This window comes from Anopheles arabiensis, chromosome 2, assembly GCF_016920715.1.
Source record: "Anopheles arabiensis isolate DONGOLA chromosome 2, AaraD3, whole genome shotgun sequence".
Lineage (NCBI taxonomy): Eukaryota > Metazoa > Arthropoda > Insecta > Diptera > Culicidae > Anopheles > Anopheles arabiensis.
In genome coordinates this window covers 100819-120198 of record NC_053517.1, presented here as the reverse complement: position 1 = coordinate 120198, position 19380 = coordinate 100819, and the positions used below count along the sequence as shown (strand labels likewise).

General features: G+C 35.8%; 1 protein-coding gene across 4 annotated transcripts; it reads left to right on the top strand.

Moving 5' to 3' along the window:
* The first annotated feature begins 754 nt into the window (after positions 1 to 754).
* LOC120904872 (adhesion G protein-coupled receptor L1-like) lies at positions 755 to 17908 on the top strand. Of its 4 annotated transcripts, none has more exons than XM_040315325.1 (10): positions 755 to 869; positions 1012 to 1045; positions 2293 to 2319; positions 5157 to 5328; positions 7413 to 7518; positions 9304 to 9470; positions 9546 to 9692; positions 15540 to 15726; positions 16310 to 16411; positions 16798 to 17908. In XM_040315325.1, the coding sequence occupies exons 1-10, from the start codon at positions 864 to 866 to the stop codon at positions 17149 to 17151; spliced, it is 1302 nt and encodes a 433-aa protein (XP_040171259.1). In that variant the 5' UTR covers positions 755 to 863; the 3' UTR covers positions 17152 to 17908. The 4 variants fall into 4 exon arrangements, with proteins under 4 accessions (XP_040171259.1, XP_040171248.1, XP_040171274.1 ...); XM_040315314.1 differs by having other exon boundaries at positions 5151 to 5328; XM_040315340.1 differs by lacking the exon at positions 2293 to 2319.
* Positions 17909 to 19380: the final 1472 nt, after the last annotated feature.

Sequence of the window (19380 nt, the reverse complement as noted above, 5' to 3'; positions counted from 1 at the left end):
GAATTTTTTATAATAAATTCTGCATACTTTCATTGGTTTATTGCTCCGGTTCTCTTAATAACGAAACCTGCCGAACTATTGGCTGACAGCAAATCTGATGAAAAATGCTGAGCTCTGCACATTTTGTTTGATATTTTGAAAAGTATACTAAGAAATGTTGTGAAACTTCGTAAATGAATAACAAATGAGCATATCTTTATGTTCAGACAATTTTCAACGCGTTTTTTGCATGATTTCACGTTTTTAGTTACCCTGCCGAAAACTGGTACAGTTACCCTAGTATTTTTTTCAAAAATGTATAAATTGATATTGTAAAAGTATATACAAAATTTTGTTATGTTAAACCTACCTGTGGATTTGCTTAGCATAAACATTAACTCTAATATGACATTTATCGATTTCGGAAAATCCTATTTTTTTTTATGCCGGTCATTGTTTTACATCAAACATTACAAAATATATCACATGAACAGACAAAGTCATGTTCATCGAGCGACTATAGTTTTTAGGCACATGCGCAGTGTACTGGTGAATATTCACCTCATAACTTTTATTATTCCATCTGACAGTGAAAATATATAGTCAGAACGTTTAATAACTTGCTGCTATTGCGACTATCAACCACATACAAAGTAACCCATATCCATCCAAGCATTTTGAATAAATTATGTTTTGTTACCAATTAGTGTTGTTCTAAATGATTTAGACGGAATTGACTGAAACAAAAGCATCTTTATTGTGCTATATGTGCTTGTTCATGGCCGCAGAAATGGAAATATTCTGTTCTGTGTAGGTTTTGTGTTAATGATTTGAAACATCGACGAATTACGTGACGAATGTGATGCTGGTTGTTCTCCAAAATCATGCATGTAAGAAATTATTGGGACGTTGTAATTTTATGACCTACCAAAACAAAAAAAAAAACATCTGGAACGAATTTATAGCGTTTTATACAAAACTGATTCGTGTCAAACCATTGATGCATATGTATTGTGGAAATTAAAAAAAAAGTGCATTAGGGAATATCGATTTCAAAGGAAGACAGGTAATGTAAACTGTAAACAGCAACATATAACACACTATATTTTACTTCATTTTTAAATTTCATTATTTCATTTCATTTTAATACATCGTATTTTTTTCTTTTTTTGTGGAATAGACAATCATGTTGATGATTTTCTAAATCGAGACAATTTTGTAAAACATATTTAGTACGTTCTCACAAACCATATATTTCTTCGCGAATCTCGAAAAAGATTCGCCAATGTTTTGACGTTCACACACCACGAATCTTCGCTGGATACAATTATATTAATTTAACAAAATATTTCGTAAAACAAAGCTTCTTGTTATAAGAATTGCACGTTATACAATCGTTAGAGCACATCGGGATTGAGGATGATAAAAAATATGTTAAAAACACGATTTATTTAGCAAATATTTTTGTTGTGTTGGATTGACAAAGAAGGATAGCTTGGATTGCTCGAAAAAAATTCGCCGCAGGCTGTTAGATTTCCCCAACATCAGTGAAAATGTGTGTGTTGACTGATATTTTCTAGCAGAAAATGCCGTGTGAGAACGCATTTTCTATATAAATTAAATAAATTAAAAAAATAAAAAAATATTACATTTTAATTGAAGTACATAATTACATGATTTAATTCGATTAATTGGTAAAAGTAAGGCTCAGCCCTCTACGTTTCATTGAAAAAGCGTTACATTCCTTAATATATTCCCAAGCAGCATTCTTATAACAGTTTTGTCATCCACGTGACCGACCTGTATACATTAGATTAATAAACAAATATTATAAATTGCGATGAAAAAAGGTTTATTGTTTTAAGATTAATCGATATAAACGAGATTAAATTTTTAAATTATAAGAAAAACCAGGTTTAATATTTTTCACTGTTGCACTATGGTTATGAAAAATAGTCTGAAAGTTGGAAGTTCGTTGACAACCTTAAAGCTTAAAATAGGAGTAGCATTTCCAATGAGTAGAAAATATAAAATATTGAAAATATATATAAATGAATTAAATATATTAGATATAATTTATATTTCTGGCCATTTAGAATAAGAATTACATTATGTAAGAGGGCTCTTTTTAAAAGCGATTAATGAGCGATCAATAGATACTTTTTCATTAAATAAAATATTTCATTTTCCTGTTTTACCAATAGCTAAAAAATAGATAAAAAAAAACAGTCGTGTCATTTCACATGGAAAATTGTACAAAATTGTCGTTCTAATCCATATTTTTAATACATTATTGTTTTTTTCAACATCTAGTTATCTGTTGTGTCTTTGGCTTATCAGGTACTTTATTAAACACTACATATAAATAGTACACAATATAAATATTTCTCACAAGCACAATACACATTTAAATACTCGGCCGCGCGCCGGCCGCGCCGAGCGCCCCTGCCGAGAGCTCCTGCTCGATCGGCCTTCGTGCACACTCTGCTCAGCGCTTGGCACACACTAAGCCTTGTGCGCTTAGTGTGTGCCACAGTGTGCGTTTACCCACTGTCGTCCCCTGGACGTTGACCGGTGGCAGCGCAACTGCCATGGCAAGTCCAGGGGTCGGCACGCACGGCTGCCCACAACATTATCAAAATTTTGTTATTTGTGAAAAACATTTACCTTAGCGTTGAAAAACCATTTTGTTGGATTAACCTTACCGCGCGGCTACATGAGGTGAAATATACAGCGAAATGAACTATTCGACAGGTAAAATATCTGACAGGTACAGCTAAAGGATTGGATGAGACACAACATCCGCTTTCGAAATTCTATTAAAAATAATATCTTCTTAAGCAGAACCTTCCCTAATTGGAAGAAATTATAAAATGTTGAATGAAAATTGACGAAGTACTCGATAATGAAGTTTTTTAATGGATTTAAATACGATTTTGTGCACGTTATTTGTTTACATTGCACATCAGCTGGTTGCTGTGATGCTTTATCCGTCAGATATTTCGCCTGTCAAATAGTTCATTTCGCTGTATATTTCACCTCATGTGGCCTCGCGGTTAAAATTGGCAACCGGATACCCGGGTATTTTTTCAATTTTAAACTACTAGAATTTTAATTAATTGCTTTTATTCACTTGAAATTTTCCGTAGCCCCCCAACTTTTAATTTACGATTTGTGCATAAATTGCAATTTTCAATACGCTGTAAATATTTTATTTTGATTTATTTTAAACTGTAATACGGACGTCACACGAGGCGTAAACTCAAAAAGTTTACGCTTGATTTGTATGGGAGAGCGTAAACTTCTTGTCAAAAGATTTCAGGGTTGTATGGCTGAAATCCAGTTTACGCCAAAGTTTACGCTTCGTGTGACGTCCGTATAACACGTATGTTGGTAACCAGCATACCCAGATATTCCATATATTTTGTACGGAGAATGACATTTCTCTTCTTCTTCTTCTTTTCGTATTGTGCTTGTTTTCGAGTCAAACTCAAGCGATTTACAATTTCATATAGACCATTAGTTTTATCATAAAACGAGAAAAAAAACTTTATTAATAAATGAAATGGAAGAGAATAAATGGTCTACATTACTTGCTTACGGCATTAAAAGATAAAAAGCATAGTTTACCTATTCAAACCGTTAAATCTTTACGTCAAAACGTGTCTAATACACGGGTTATTTACCTTTCGTGTGTAAATTTGCTTGCCAACTCTACGGTTAAACAATTCTAGCGTATTTTTTGTACTAGCTCAGCAATTGGTACACAGCTAGCACAACATTTGGAACACATAGCACAACAATTGGTACATGGAAGAGGTTTTGAAAAACGGCTATAACTTTTGTAAAAAAAGTGTCCAATTTACAAAATGTAAAAGCATTACTGTTGCTAAGCTTAGCAATAATGTGAGTACAAAAAAATCCGCATTTCAATTTTATCAAATCGAAGCAGACAATGTTGACATCGAATGAAAATGGGATGAGAATATGGATGCATGCATCAGTAAGCCGTGGAAAATTTTGATATCGAATCAAAGATGTTGAGATCAATGGCAAACGTAATTTATTCAATTGGAAAACCCTATATAAGAGACCAGGTGCTAAAATCAATTGTGGCGGTCAATTATTGCATTACATACATTTTCATGTGGTACTAAAAAGCTAATAATTAAAAAAAATAGAAATACAGTCTGTTCCCGAGTTACGCGGTTTCTGCGTTCCCGACGAATCCGCGTAACTCGAATAACCGCAAAAGTCGAATTTCACGTTTTTTGACTAAAATACTATTGATTACTCAGAGTTTTTTATTTAATTTGGTACTTTTATACACTTTATCAATAATTTGATATGATTTGTGCCGAAAATTCTTCTGCAAATTGTGCTGATTTGACATTTGATCTGTCAAATTTAGAAAACCGCGTATCTCCAAATCCGCGTAAGTCGAGAACCGTGTGTCGTGATCGATGGACATTTTTCTTCACTTTTATCTATTTTTTTACTTTTATCAAACTTTTTTTCTTTATTTCCTCGCTTTAAACCTCCCCACAACCTTGCTTCAATTGATCAACCACAAGACTGACGTCCGTCTTCCCCAACTTCCTTTACTTTCCAGTTTCGCCCGGCCTGTTTTGCGCTTGACGCTCTTTCGCCCTTTCAAGCAAATTGCTTGATTAAATATTTTCTTGCAAGGGTAATTCAATTTTTGTTTTGAATATTATTATTAACCGTTCCTATCAATATTACTCCTTCTCATTCAACTGATATATTAGTTCATCACTTGCTTCCTTTTTTTTATTTTTTTTTTTATTATTATTTCCCTGTCCTATCTCAATCCCTACACCGTGTAACTTGGGAACAGACTGTATATTAAACTTTTTAATCAGATTGCACTACTTTTGACCGAACGCTGTTTCGAATGGTATAGTCGTCAACTCGTACGACTTAAGAACATGATCGTCGTGGGTTCAAGTCTAGAATGAACCCCCCTCCTCTCTTGCAAAGACTGACTATCTGCATACGTGGTACTATATCTCGAAAGCTTGTACAGGCCTGCATGTTTGCGTAGGTCGTTACGCTAAGTAAAAGAAGAAGAGTTGTTATTGTTCGAAGTTTTCGTTATTTTGTCTAGTATAATCGTTGTAACCTTCACAATAAATGTTTGTTTGTCCTAGAAACAGTAATGGAAACTCTCTACACGGGACATATCCATGGATTTCCACCATCAGCGAACATATCATACGGATCACTAAGCACTGCATGGGGCTCACAAGGAGGTTTAATTGCTTTAGGAGTAGTCCTTGGTAGCTCTGTTAGTTTAGTTGGACTAGCATTTGCTTTTATTACATACAGGTAAGGATTTGAAATTATTTATGTTATTATCTTCGTTAACTTAATGTGCGTTAACAATGGGTGGCATCGCGAATGAAAATCGTCAAAATAAACAACTGTTAAAAAGTTGACTACTGGTCGATTATAGTATTTCATCGTCAAATTAACAATCGTAGTAGGCTTGGGCGGAAAATACACGAACCGAAATTTTACGGGCGCGTAATTTCGCCCTATTAGATTACCCTATAACCATCATAAATTATAAATTACTTATTATAAATTTTTTCAAAAGTTTTCCCCGATTTTAGAACAAATGTTTTGGATAACTCAACGTTTTTATTACAGGTGTAGGCGCATTCCACGAGAAACACGGAACCTCTTATTGGGCCTCTACACCTTCTGGTTAGCGTACCGTACCGTTTCTATTTGTATTGAGAGTGTGACAGAACGGTATGCACAGTGATCAGAAATATCGATTTATTAGTATTCCTACCGAGTTTTGATATGCCTACCGATTCACAAATGACCTCTCCAAAACTAACGATTTTTCAATTATCCCACCAAAAATGACATATTTTCTCATAATACTCACCGGAAAGTCATTAAACCATTTCCCAAATGATGTAATGCAGTAAATTCCATATGAAATATGGAAATCACTAGCGACCAGAACCAAAAGTTCAACAATGGCCACTAAGGCCCGTGTCTATTCTTCTCGAAATGCGATGAAATTGGACGTGCAGGTAATACAAATTGAAACTCCTACCGAAAACTACCGATAAAATATTAACGCTCCTATAACGTACTGTCACCTTCCTTTGGTATTTTTCTATCATGTCGCAATCTTATGTCTGGAAATCGGAATTCGACAAGCTCATTTCCAATTAGCTCTGGAGAGGATTTTTCCGTCAAAGTCAATAGAAGTATTTGAATTTTCTGTTGGTGTTTGATGAAAACGATGTGAGAGATAAACATTTCTTGATTGCTTATAATAAAGCTCAATAAATTAAAAAAAAAATAAGTGAAAATGCGAAAACTCACAGAAACATTCTCATGTCTTATTACACCAAAAATACACGACGCATGTTTTCACGGGTGCCGAAACGCGTATAACAATCCAGACATATGTCATTAGTTTGTCATGTCATGACAAATGTCATTAGACGTTTTTATTCACTTTTTTCGCTTTTTGACAGGATGGATGAAATCCTTTGCTCAAACAGGCTTTCTAGTATCTTGACGAATACACAAAACACTCTTAAAATCTTCATTCAGAAGCAGAAGCGATAAAAATCAGCCTTCTAAACACAAACGTCTTGGGATAGGCCCACTTGTATATAATATCCACTTTGATAGCTGCTCGAAAACTGCTGTACAATGCAAACTACTGATGGGTTGAAATTTCAGCCTACGATATACACACGGAAATGACGAAAAAATATCAAACAAGCATGACAGAACTTTCCATCGTCTAATAAGCCTAAGACCGTGTATTTCGGAGACGGCCTGTATATACACGTTGATCGTTACGATTCGCGATGCCACCCAAACACCTTATTTTAAATCATTTTTAGACTATTTTATTCATTAATTTTAACTGTAGCACAATTACATGTTATATAGAACTGACTATCCTCCCAAGAGTATTCAATAACTCAGGGCGGTGGCAACGCTTTTTCGCATGCGATTTTATCGGACGGCCTGTCAAATTTTTATATGGGATTTGACAGATAACGTCGGACGACGAAATCGCACGTCCAACGTTATCTGTCAAATCCCATATAAATCTCGTCCGATAAAATCGCATCCGATGAGCGTTGCCACCGCCCTCACTGATAGCCAAGCCCTCTAGTAGTATAGACTAGCCTTGACCATCAAAAGTTGTTGTGCTAAAAAACAAAACAAAACAAAAAACAAAAACAAAATCTAATGTTAGGCAAATACACGACGCGTGTTTCCCTGGACGCAGTAAAACAGTTCCTCAGTTCATTTGTCTCCTATAGCTCGATTGTTATACGCGTTTCCACGGGTGCGGAAAAGCGCGTCATGTATTTGCGGCCAGAAGGTTAACGCTTCCTCAATTAATTTAAGGTCAATGTTTACAGTTTATTTTCAGATTTAAAATCTTTGGCAGGAACAACTCTATTAAGCCTTCTAGCTTCATTGTTTATGAGTCAGTTACTCTTTGTTATTGGAGTTGGAGGTGTACAGGTAAGATTATCCTTCTTCTTCTTCTTTCGTTTCTAGAGGTCGATTGACGGCTTCCTGGGCCCTTCGGTATTAGTCCGTTATTGTGTTGGTAAGAACACAACCTCTGCTAGATTAGACGGCATCAAAGATCTTATTTCCTATTTCTCTATGTTGTGATTTGATCCATGAAGTTTTGTTTAGGTTGTCTATTTATGTTGTTGAGTAAAGTACTTCGTCTATGTATTTGAGTCACAGAGCTTGAGTGCATCGTTTCAGATAGATATTCGATTGGATTTTATAAATTTAATCACTTTTCTAATTTTTGTTTTGTCTTGCGCCTTCCAAGCCTAAAATTTCCATCTTTGATTTCCGATTAGTCTTTGTTCCATATTGTATTAATGGCATGTGAAGATTCTATGGCTTGCTGTGTCCTCTAGGTTGCAAATTGCAAAGGTCCCTGTGTCCGTGAGCTTAATTTTGTGTAGTTAATAATTTCTATTATAGTCGTGGTCTGCTATTAATCTGTTATTGGGCCTCTTTCCCTTTTAAATTCGTTGGCTGAAGTTTCAATCTATCAGCTGGTTGCATCTCTATCATATCTATCAGCTGGTTGCACTCAGTATTCAAGCAGCTATCAAAGTGGGTATACTATCAAAGTGATGTTATTTAATCACAAAAAAATACAAAAACCGTTTATTTTCATTTTTTTTAAATGAAATTCAATAAATTATAGAGCCGTTTTTACACTTACAAATACATGCCAATTTTTTCTCTCCATTAAAACTTACAAAATAGGTATAACAATTGTTATATTTTAAATTATATCAGTGAAATTATTCACTACTTAACTCATTTCGATAATTTTGAAACACACAGTGTCAGAAAATGCGTTAAATATTATAAATAAAGCGATAGACTCACAGTCAAAAATTTATACCTTTGAGACAAAAATTGATCCGCACTGTCAAAAATTGATGCCTTCGATGCGAAAATTGCGACATGCTGTCGAAAATTGGTGTCTTTGAGACAAAAATAGGTGAGTTAGAGTCAAAACTTAGCGGCAACGACTATATTTCATACAATTCGTGTAGAAAATTTGATTAATTTTATGTATTTAGCGATTTCAAACTTTTATCAAAACTGTAATTTATTTTGAATTGGGCAATTGTTGGAGTATCAATTTGACACATAATAAACTACAAATTCGCGTAACTTGTGTGTCGAGAGTTTCCCCTCCAAAAACTGGTAGTCAAACCTCTGATTGTACGTTCTAAAAGCGGATGATATAGGAGGCCTCAACCTACCAACTCTATTAAGTAGAAGAATGTCGCGTAACTCGGGGAAATACTGTCTGTTAAAAATATTCCACATGGCCGACAAGCCTCCTGAGACCCGTGGAACAAATGGACTCATCTGAAGTGAATATTGGTCATGTTTTAGTCAAAAAGGTTTTAGTAGGTACTTTTGTTATCAAACGTTATAATCGTTAACATACACGGATAACTAGTAGAATATGTGTTCAACGTATTAAACATATAAAGTAAGGGCAAGTCTATGAGTGCCTTGGTTAACACGAATAACCTCTCCCTTTGATTTCCTTCACTCGATAGGAGTTTTATGTTGTATAAAATACTCTAATCAATTTACGTCGTTGTTATTCCCGTGATAATTATCTGCAGTACTCTGCTAAAGTGCCATTGCTGATCATCCTCCTGGATCATACATGATACAATTCCTCTTCCTTTTCGTACTCCTCATACAGCTTGATAAATACTCAGAGCCTAAGAATATGTTTTCCTTCTGTAGGACCCGGAACTATGTTTGTCACTGTCGCTGGCATTGCTCTTCATGAAATTGGCATCACTCTGCTGGATTTGTTGTTGTTGTCATCACGCTTTTGTTTTATTTCGCTCAAACACCAATCTCTGCCCAAGTCGAGAATCAACAATGGGTAAAACATTGATTAACTATAGGTTTGTATGAAAAATAGAAGACAGAGTAAGAGATTACTCACAACAAATTGCTTTTTACTCTAATATACTTTTTAGTCTCGTATCATGGGGGTATCCTTTGATAATGCTTGGAGTTGCAGCTGCCTTTAAATATAAAGAAAGAGACATTAGAATCAGCGGTTATACACACTTACAAATTTTTTCCCAAATAGTGCAAGAATTGAATGGAGAAAATCACTGCTGGTAAGAGAAACTCTTTTACTTATTTATTTTTGTTCAGGAGGGAACAATTAAAGCGCGTATAAATGTTGATATATAAAAAATATTTAATTTTATTTATTCGCTACAAGATTTCGGAGTAGCGGAAAACGGGACAAAATGGGCACTCTTTATTTAAGCATTATTTATCAACAAGGATAAATTGTTTTAAAAATGTATACCAATGATCAAAATGTATTCTTGGATTATTTTCTGATCATCATATAAAAGGTTCTTGCCATACAGTTCACGCTCGGTGATCCGCACTTGACCGAGTGCGGATTATCGAACGACGTTTTGATGTCTTTTTAACTTCTTATTTTTGTTTCGGTCCATTAGTCAATTATAGCATTACATACATTTGCATGTGGTATAAAGAATGCTGATAATTTAAAAAAAAGTAATATAATAATATTTTTAATCATATTGCTCTACTTTTGACAGCACACTGTTTCCTCTCACCTTATACAGGGTCTTTCAATTGAATAAATAACGTTTGCCATTGATCTCAACATCTTCGATTTCGTTGTCAATATTTTCCACGGCTTACTAATGTATATTCTCATATATTCTCATAATATTCTCAACCTATTTTAATTCGATGTCAACATTATCTACTTCGATGTGATAAAATTCGAATATTGGAGCCCTTTCCATTTTAAGTTAGTAGGCTGAAATTTCAGCCTGTCAGCTGTCAGCATTGTATAGCAGTTTTCGAGCAGCTATCTAAGTGAGTATAATATGAAGGTGGGCATATCACAATGCGAATGAATTTGGGCCGGTCTGGTGGTACAGTCGTCAACTCGTACGACGTAACAACATGTCCGTCATGGGTTCAAGTCCCGAATAGACCGTGCCCCCATACGTAGGACTTGACTATCCTGCTATGGTAACAATAAGTCATTGAAAGCCAAGCTCACTTTACTGGTGGGTACAGGCAGACCTTGACCGACAGTGGTTGTGTTGTTGTGTCAAAGAAGAAGAAGAAGAATAAGAAGTATGAATTTAGAAGGCTGATTTTTATCGCTTCTGTTACTGAATGAAGATTTTAAGAGTGTTTTGTGTATTCGTCAAGCCTCCAGAAAGCTTGTTTGAACAAAAGTTTCACCCATCCTGTCAAAAAGTGATATTCAAATTTGATTATAAAAACATGCTATGAGATCACCTGGACTACATACACTTTGATTCTAGATTAGACCACGTGATCTTTTTAATACACCTTGGGGTAAATGTAAACAACACCGTGTTTTGCCATTTTTCGAGCAGGTACTTGAATCTAATTCTAGCTTTGAGGCTAGAATTATCTAGACTGAAAATTGCAGGCTAGTTTTGTGTGCGGTTTTGTATGGAGTGTTTACATGATTTCAGCCTCCAACTGTCAAACGCCATACAAAAAAACTGACTAGAATCGTGAAAAATGTTTACAGATGTTTACCAGATGTTTAAACATTTTCTTCAATATGTAGCTAATGCTGGTGCTTCTATGACGCACACTGCTTGCAGGCCGCCAAAAAAAGTCTATTAATGACATTTAGACCATGGCCGTGGAAAATATTAACATCGAAATCAATGGTGTTGAGATCAATGGTAAACGTATTTTATAAACGTATTTAAATAAACGATGCGCAATCTAAACGCCGCTTCAGACCTTGCGTGAACATGAACGTGAAATTTTGTTTTTCGGATATATTTCATTGAATATTAATCGGAATATTACTCATCGTACAGCAAAACAAAGGGTATTTAATTCACCAGCTATTGAGTCTGCAATACAAGCTCAAAAAATGAATTTAATGCGTTTCCTTATGATTCCCCGTTGAACATTATTTTTGACCGCGAGCAAAGCGTGAAATTCTGAGTGGAGCGAAATGCATGTCATATTGTTGAAGCGGTTTATGTTTACCATTTCTATCGGGCGAAAATTAGAAATTTACCGTTTCATTCTCCGAATGTTCTGTCTTTTAGGAAAAATATTTCACCGTGAAAAATGTCAACGGCTAAAATCCATATAGTTCACCGATAGGTTCATTAAATATTTTTTTAGCAAATCAATATAAACTGAATAATGCGATTTAAATATTTTTTATAATAATATGTTACTGTAAACATTCATATCATATTTAACATTTTATTCATTCAATTCATTATAAAATAAGAATCTGCAAATATATTGCATAAATTCATTAATAAATTTTAATGATGGAAATATTAATTAAATTTAAACGAATTTAACTGATCCTCCTGATTCATTAATATGGGTGATATGGTCCTAACGGGCTTGTTTGATTTACATTGGTTGTTTTGATTGAAGCCTTAGATTTGACAGCAGGCGGAATTGCGCATAGATTTTAAAGATTATACACCGTTTTCGAGCCCATATAAAAAATGTTAAGTTGCTTTTGAACTTTTTTTTCAACTATAACTAAACATTTGACGTCTAACTGAAATACTGATGCCTATCTGAACTTCGTTCAATCGTTACAAAACAAGTTATACCCCAACTTGATCCGTTTGTTGTATGGAGTTTAGACTTTTGTTTCTGTCATTTACGAAATTAGTTACGATTTATATGCCAATAATTTATCTCGATACCTTCAACAACAAAACTACACCAGAAACTCTCAACTCTCAAGGCTCAACCTGATGTGCTGATGTGGCAGAGGGGTACGCAACAGCGCTCGGGAAAGAGCTTCCGGCTGAAAACAATAGCCAAATAGCCAGCTCGTACTTTATAGCTGATTTGGGACTGTTTAACGAACAATCGTTCCGATGTCGTACTTTGTGGCTGATTAAGAGATAGATGGTACTTTGCGGAACTATGAAGCTTTTTAACAGGCACATGGTACTCTCAGGAACCTTGTAGCTGATTAGCCTGACTTGTATGGTTCACGATGGAAGGCCATTTTGGAGCCGGAAATGTCTACCGTACAGCATTTCACGAAAACGCGTCACCGTAAAGTCAATCCCTAGCGGTCTATTTGGTTATATGCTGCTTCGGCATTTGTCAATGCACGGGACGCGTGTTGAACCTCTTTTGTTGACCCGTCCTTAAATTTGTGACTTATTGTTGCACCCAGTCCGACGGAGGAGGCATCTGTGGCTACAATGATTTCAGCTCTAAGGTTATAGTGGAATTTGTTGAAGGCCTCCTCGACGGAAAACGGCTCGACTATTTGCCTTAAGCTACAATCTGATCTGCGCTTTCGTGCAGAACCCTGTGCCATTAACAACCTCGGGAAGACTTTTCTGCAGTTTCTCAGGGATATGCGTGTGAATTGAAATTGTTGCACAAAACGTATTCATTGGAACGGAACCAAGCTCGAAAAGATCCACTAGATCTGCGCCTAATAGAAGGAGCTGGCTTTGTGATATTATTCATGAATACAGTTGATGAAAATTCACCAAAAAGCTTCAGTTCTTTGTTAGAGGAAGTTTTTGCTTTTACTGAAGGCTTCACCAATGATAGTTGCCCTAGTTTCCTCCATGCTGTTTCGTCTTCGCGGCTCCTCGTCCATCTCGATATCTTCCGGACTCGTGTCCTTTCGGCACCGTTTACGCGTTGACGGAATTTTGCACACGTATTACTTTTCACTTTTTCAGTACCAAAGTCTTTTTCCTTTTTACTCGTCGCCACTTTTATGGATTGCAAACATTACTAGGTACTTATTTCTTATTTATTTAACAAATTAAAAGTATATAAAATATACGCATTTGTAAGACACGCACTGTACGAAACAAGCCCTTGGCAAGTGGCGACAGAGTTGAGCAGCGGTGCTGCGCTCAGTTCCCAAGGTGTCTACAACAATAAATATCTTAATATAAATATCTTCATCGGACAGTAAATGAACTATTTAGTTGAGCATAGACCGTCAACCAGAACGGAACCACTGCGTTTGTTGGAATTTAATCCTTATATTAAGCTTAACTCAACAGAGAGTACTGAACTTGACATCGGCATCGTTCAAATCTCACAGAGGTCTGAGGCAAGGTAACGGACTTACCTGTCTGCTCATTAACAACGCCCAGGAAGGTGTTATTCGAAGCGCGCCTCTACCGATATCTCCAATTTCTTTGCTTCGCGTATGTCATCGACATCATTGACAGGACAACAGCGACGGTGTGTGAGGTATACACCCGACTCAAACGCGACTGCTTCTGAATCTGACTGCGACTGAAGAATTGGATTGAGAATCAATGCGACCAAGACGAAGTATCTGCTTGCCGGAGACTCAGACCTTCTGTTCTGCATAAGGCGCAGGAAAGCATAGTGAACTCGATAGCTGGATCAGGTGAAACGAGACCTGTCGGAGCCAGCCAATGGCCCAGCATCATGGAGAATGATTTTTTACCATGCCATGTCACATCGACGTGCTCTATCGTGAGCAGGAGAGAGAGAGAGAGAGAGAGAGAGGGAGAGAGAGAGAAAGAGAGAGAGAGACAGAGAGAGAGACCTTCAACATTATTCACTGACTTTTACATAAGTACAAAATCAATTTCAATTTACAGCAATTATCCGCAGTACGCGATACTCGATATACGCGAATTCGCAGTACGCGATGACTCTAAATTTGACTCTAAGCTCCATGTGTTTTTTGCAAATATTTTAATTCTTTGAAATATGTATGCTCTTTTTAAATTTCCTTGATGTTCTTAATGCATTTTGCACTAAATTTGTGCAAAAGATACCTGTTTTATAACAAAAAACTATAATGCAAAACTCTGTGGCGATATTTTTCAACCCTTGAACCGGTAGTGTAAGCTATTTTTCCATAGGAATCCGCTATACGCGAAAACTCGAAATACGCTATTGCGATCGGTCCCGTACGATAGCGTATATCGGATAATGCTTGTAGTTTCAATCAATTTAATTGCAACAAAATGAACAGCAAACAAACGAACCAGGTAATATAAACGTATGTTAATGTTTAAATAAATAAATGTTTAGTTTCGATTGAACTATGTTTAGAAAGGCATCAGAATTTCATTTGGCCGTCAGATTTTTACTTATAGGTGAACAATGTTCAATAGCACCTTAACATTGTTTACTTAGGCCCATAATGCCTTAGTATGTCCGACAGATATATTTTTTTGTTACCGATAAATATATCAAATCAAGCCGTTTGACAGATCTGCGCAATCTTCAAATATATGCGCAATCTGATATCATGAAGAATTAGTGTTATGAACTGCCTGTTTATACTCAATACTTTATTTACAACACTAATAAAACGTACAGTAATAAATAAACATAAAAGTACAATGAACATTCAAACGATAAGTACGGGCCGTGCAACAGCCGCACCAAGCGCCCCTGCCAAGAGCTCCTGCTCGATCGACCTTAATGCACTCTATGCCCGGTGCTCGGCACACACTAGGTCTTGCGCGCTTAGTGTGTGCGATAGTGCGCGTGTGTGTACACTGTCATCCTCGTGGCAAGCCAGGAGTCGAAACGCACGGCTGCCCACAACAGTATTACATTTCGCTAATGTTGTTTCCGATTAGGTGTAGCGAGAAGAGTTTCATTCATTCATTCCGCTAATGTTACTTCCGACTTATTGTTTGTTTGTTTTTATTTTATTATTACGGCCTGGCCGTATTAACCCCTTTCGAGGAAGTATCTGTTATTCTGTGTTTATGTTTTATAATTGTACTAATTTATATTTTATGTTGTATTGTAGACAATAAATCATTTTAACAATACAAACAATACAAAATACAAATATATGATATGCTGTCATCATATCATTTTAACAATACAAAAGTTAGAGGATTGATGAACTAGTTTTCTCATTCATTTACGTAATTTTACTCATTTTTTCTCTATTTAAACAGGTTAATGGAAGGATCGGCATATGTTTGGGGGTTCTTAATGCCAGCTATCGTTTTACTTTTCTCAGGGTTCTATCTTGCGTGTCAAGGAGAGGGAGCCATAAAAATTGCTGCTGCTCTACAAATTGATTCCCGCACAAAAAATAAGTTAATTAAAAAGCGAGGTTTACAAATAGGATTATTTTTTAAGGTAAATAAATAAGCTACTTGATATTCTGTGTAAGCCAGCCAATCGAACACGACATTGAAGGACAGACAACCATTTTAGCGATTAAAATCGATTTTTTCAACATAATTCCAAATGTCACTCGGCGCTCTACGGAGCTTCTACACACACCGAAGTGAGGAACCGGTTGTCAATACTCTCACATGCATCTCTCACCTGCAGTCTCGGTGTATGTTGAAACGCTCTTATATTAGACTCGTGTTCGATTGGTGCCAGCGAATAGAAATTCGAAGTGGGTATATTATATAGGTGGGATTGTCCCTACCAATTTGACAGCCGTGCTATATAAAATTGAAAACAAAATGACAGGAGTGGATATACAGGTCGATGCATAGTATGCTGGGTTTGCAACTATTTCTACTTATTTTGGTGCTCTTTTCGTTTTTCTTCATTTAATTCTGACGAGTCATTCTCCTAGCATACCAAAATGTGTACAAAATATCGTTCATATACACCTAAGACCTCAATCCTACGTAATTATTTTACGTATATTATGTATTATATTATACTACGAGTCTACGATATATATACCGTATTTATATTTTAGATCTTGGTTGTCCTATCAACCGTTGTAGCACTTGGTGCTATTGCTTCTATTGGAAATATTATGGAGCTTTGGTCTGTTTACAGCATTGCACAGGGAATACAGGTGAGGAATAATATAGTTTTTAAAACGTAGATATTTGGTTGAAATCGTAGAACCCGTAGAGCCCATTGAAATTTAATTAAATAATTATATGTTCAAATGTGTTTTTGTTATTTATATTCATATACATTTGATTTTGTTTCTAGAGTTCATATAACAAAAACATATTACTGTATGGTCGCAATTCAATACTTTGTTGGCGCTAATAAAATAAATATTGCTATTTGAGGTATCTTTTCAATACGATAAAAAAACTCTAATTTGAAAAATATTGCATGACTGTTATTATTGTAATTTATTTTAATTATCGACCAAGTTTTGCCTACTTAACGCATTACTAACCCATTCTTTCCCTTTTAATCAAACCACAAATTTGATTACATTTTCAGGGTCTCGTGATAGCATTGCTCGTATCTTGTAACTGTAAAGTTTTGAAACTCTACTCAGCTCCTAAAACTAATAAGTCGCGCCGTGGGACGTATCGCAGTCTGAAGGATGGCGATGGAGGTAGATATGGACATCTTTCTATATCAAATCCCAATTACGAGGAAATATCCCACATCAGTAACATTCCTAGCGACGGTGTTTCGAGTCTTACCAAAATGTCTTATAAAGAAGGATGTTTTGTAGATCGCATGGATAACTCTACTACAACAGCATTGGATTGCGCTTTTAATGGTGAATTATCTACTACACTTTCTATTGATGAAGTATCCAAAAATCCCTTGCCTGTCTCAGTGTAAAGTGATGTACAATGCATATCATGTTGAGTGTCAGGCCACTGCTAGACACACCAAAAATAAACTACAGTAACGTAAAGTTTTGACAACCGAAAAATAACGCTTATAAACAAAATTAATCGTGACCAAAACCAATCGAATTTTGTTTCCTTCAATTTTAATAACAATAATTGGAAAACATAAGTAATATATATATAATAAATTGTTGGTTTGTACTGCAAAAGCAAACTAACAGCAATTTCGTTTGGATTTCGCTGCGCCGATCGAAATCAGTCGACCGAAAAAAGAAACGTTACAATGCTTTATATTTCATGAGTAAGGTTTTTCATTATGATGACTTTTTGGTGTGTCTAGCAGGGGCATTATGCTAGATCAATGCCAGGGAGTACAGATGAAATCTGTTCGCTATGTAGGACAATAAGTTCATATCAGTGATGGTTTGTATGGCAACAGAACATGGAGTATGGACACTGAAAAACTATTCGGTATAAAGTAGTTTACATAACTTATTCATATCACAGCCACAAAAGAAATATAAAATTATTTGCCGTCCAAATTCAACAATATTTTGTACTGATTTTTACTATAATGATCATTATAAGGTTGATGGTCGAAGTGGTTTTCATGTTTGCAATAAGTAACCAAATTATATACATATTGATCCCAAGTATACCCAAACAACTGCAAAATGGTTTAAATGTCAAAATTGTGTTTTAATGATGAATAAAATTGTAATGACTCCAAATTAATGGTTTGTAAACGCATGTAGTAAATTATTAACTCAAAATAGAAAATAATCCCCCTGATATATACACTCACTTTGTTCCTCACCAATACATTGGCTGGTATTACTCAAGGACTTTGAAAGAGAACAGGTCGAAGCGCTTAGAGCAAATTGACAGAAAGCCATGGGAAAATTTTGACAGTTAAAGTGAATATTGTTTATGTTTAGCGATGGATGTTGCTATGGAGTGAATAAGAGTTTTGTTCAACATTTTGCACTCATTTTCTATTAGAATAATACAAAAGTTAGAATCCAGTTAGAATATTACATGGCTGATACAATCCAAGGATCTCTTTTATCATTCGTCGCCGGATTATAAGCAGAAGACGGTATGCAAATTGTACTTGTGTGTGCCGATTCGATGTTTTATTTTACTCTCAGTGTTTAAATGAAAGTAAATAGGACTTCTGTTGCCCAGTTGGAACATGTAATGTGCTGTTTCATGTCCGTTAAACTTTCGTTCTTCCAGCAGGACCGTTGCAAACGGTAGCGATTCGTGGTCATGGAATTGAAAACAATTAAAAAGGTTATTCATGTTTCTGAATACAGAGAAAAGTGCAATTACTTCTCCTTTATTCTCCAGAAGTGATTGACCGCAAGAAATTTAACCAATATAATCTTCCTAATAGTAAATTTGTCCATTTTTCCGCGTTAACTATTAGCCGTTTGTTTGTAAACACTTTTTCATGAAACTGTCAAAAGCGAGCTGAAAATGGCAACCTAGCAACGGACTTTGCGTCGACCTGTTCCCCTTAATAGATCTTGGGTATTACTATTGATCCGTTCGTAGCGGCGTCGTACGTCCCGACACTTATTTTCCTAACGTACTAGATCGTTGCTACAATTATTCACCGCGGCGTTGTAGGACCGAGCGCAAGAAATGTCCCAGGTGACTACTGTTCAACATTTTTAGGTTAAACTCCTCGTGAACAGCTCTACTTATCCCATTGCCTCACATAAACGTTTGAAAACATGGGTGTGTAAGTGAACAACGATGTGGTGAAGCGTTGATGTTTATGCCAGAACTTCGGTAGAAGCCGGACAAACAAGAAGCTTACAGTTTCGTCCTCGGTGTTCAACAACCAAAACACTGAGTAAGAAGAAATAAAGATCTTTTCAGGAGTATCAGAATAGCGAGGAAAAGCACGGACCAAAAAAACAACGTGAAAGCGTGTTTTATAATAAACTTTTTGTTTGATACGGATTGAAGAGTACGCGTGTTTTGTTTTGGACCGGTAGCAAATGGCACCAGAAAAAAATGCTTCACTCTGACGTTTCAACTGTTAAAACAAGCTTAAAGTCGATGATATCGCTAGCTCTTTAAGCTAAATTTAAGCTTCCAGCAGCTCGAAAAACGAAAAAATCTACTCTAAGATGTCACTTAGGGTGTTGCCATCCCTAGAATTTCATGTGAGCGCCGTACGTTCCCACTACGAACAGATTCAATA

Bases quoted from the DNA above. Each gene is read 5' to 3' on its own strand.
- LOC120904872 (XM_040315314.1), top strand. The intron at 1,046-2,292 runs GTAATGTAAACT...TTCAACATCTAG, and splicing joins TCGATTTCAAAGGAAGACAG to TTATCTGTTGTGTCTTTGGC. The intron at 9,693-15,539 runs GTAAGAGAAACT...CTATTTAAACAG, and splicing joins AATGGAGAAAATCACTGCTG to GTTAATGGAAGGATCGGCAT.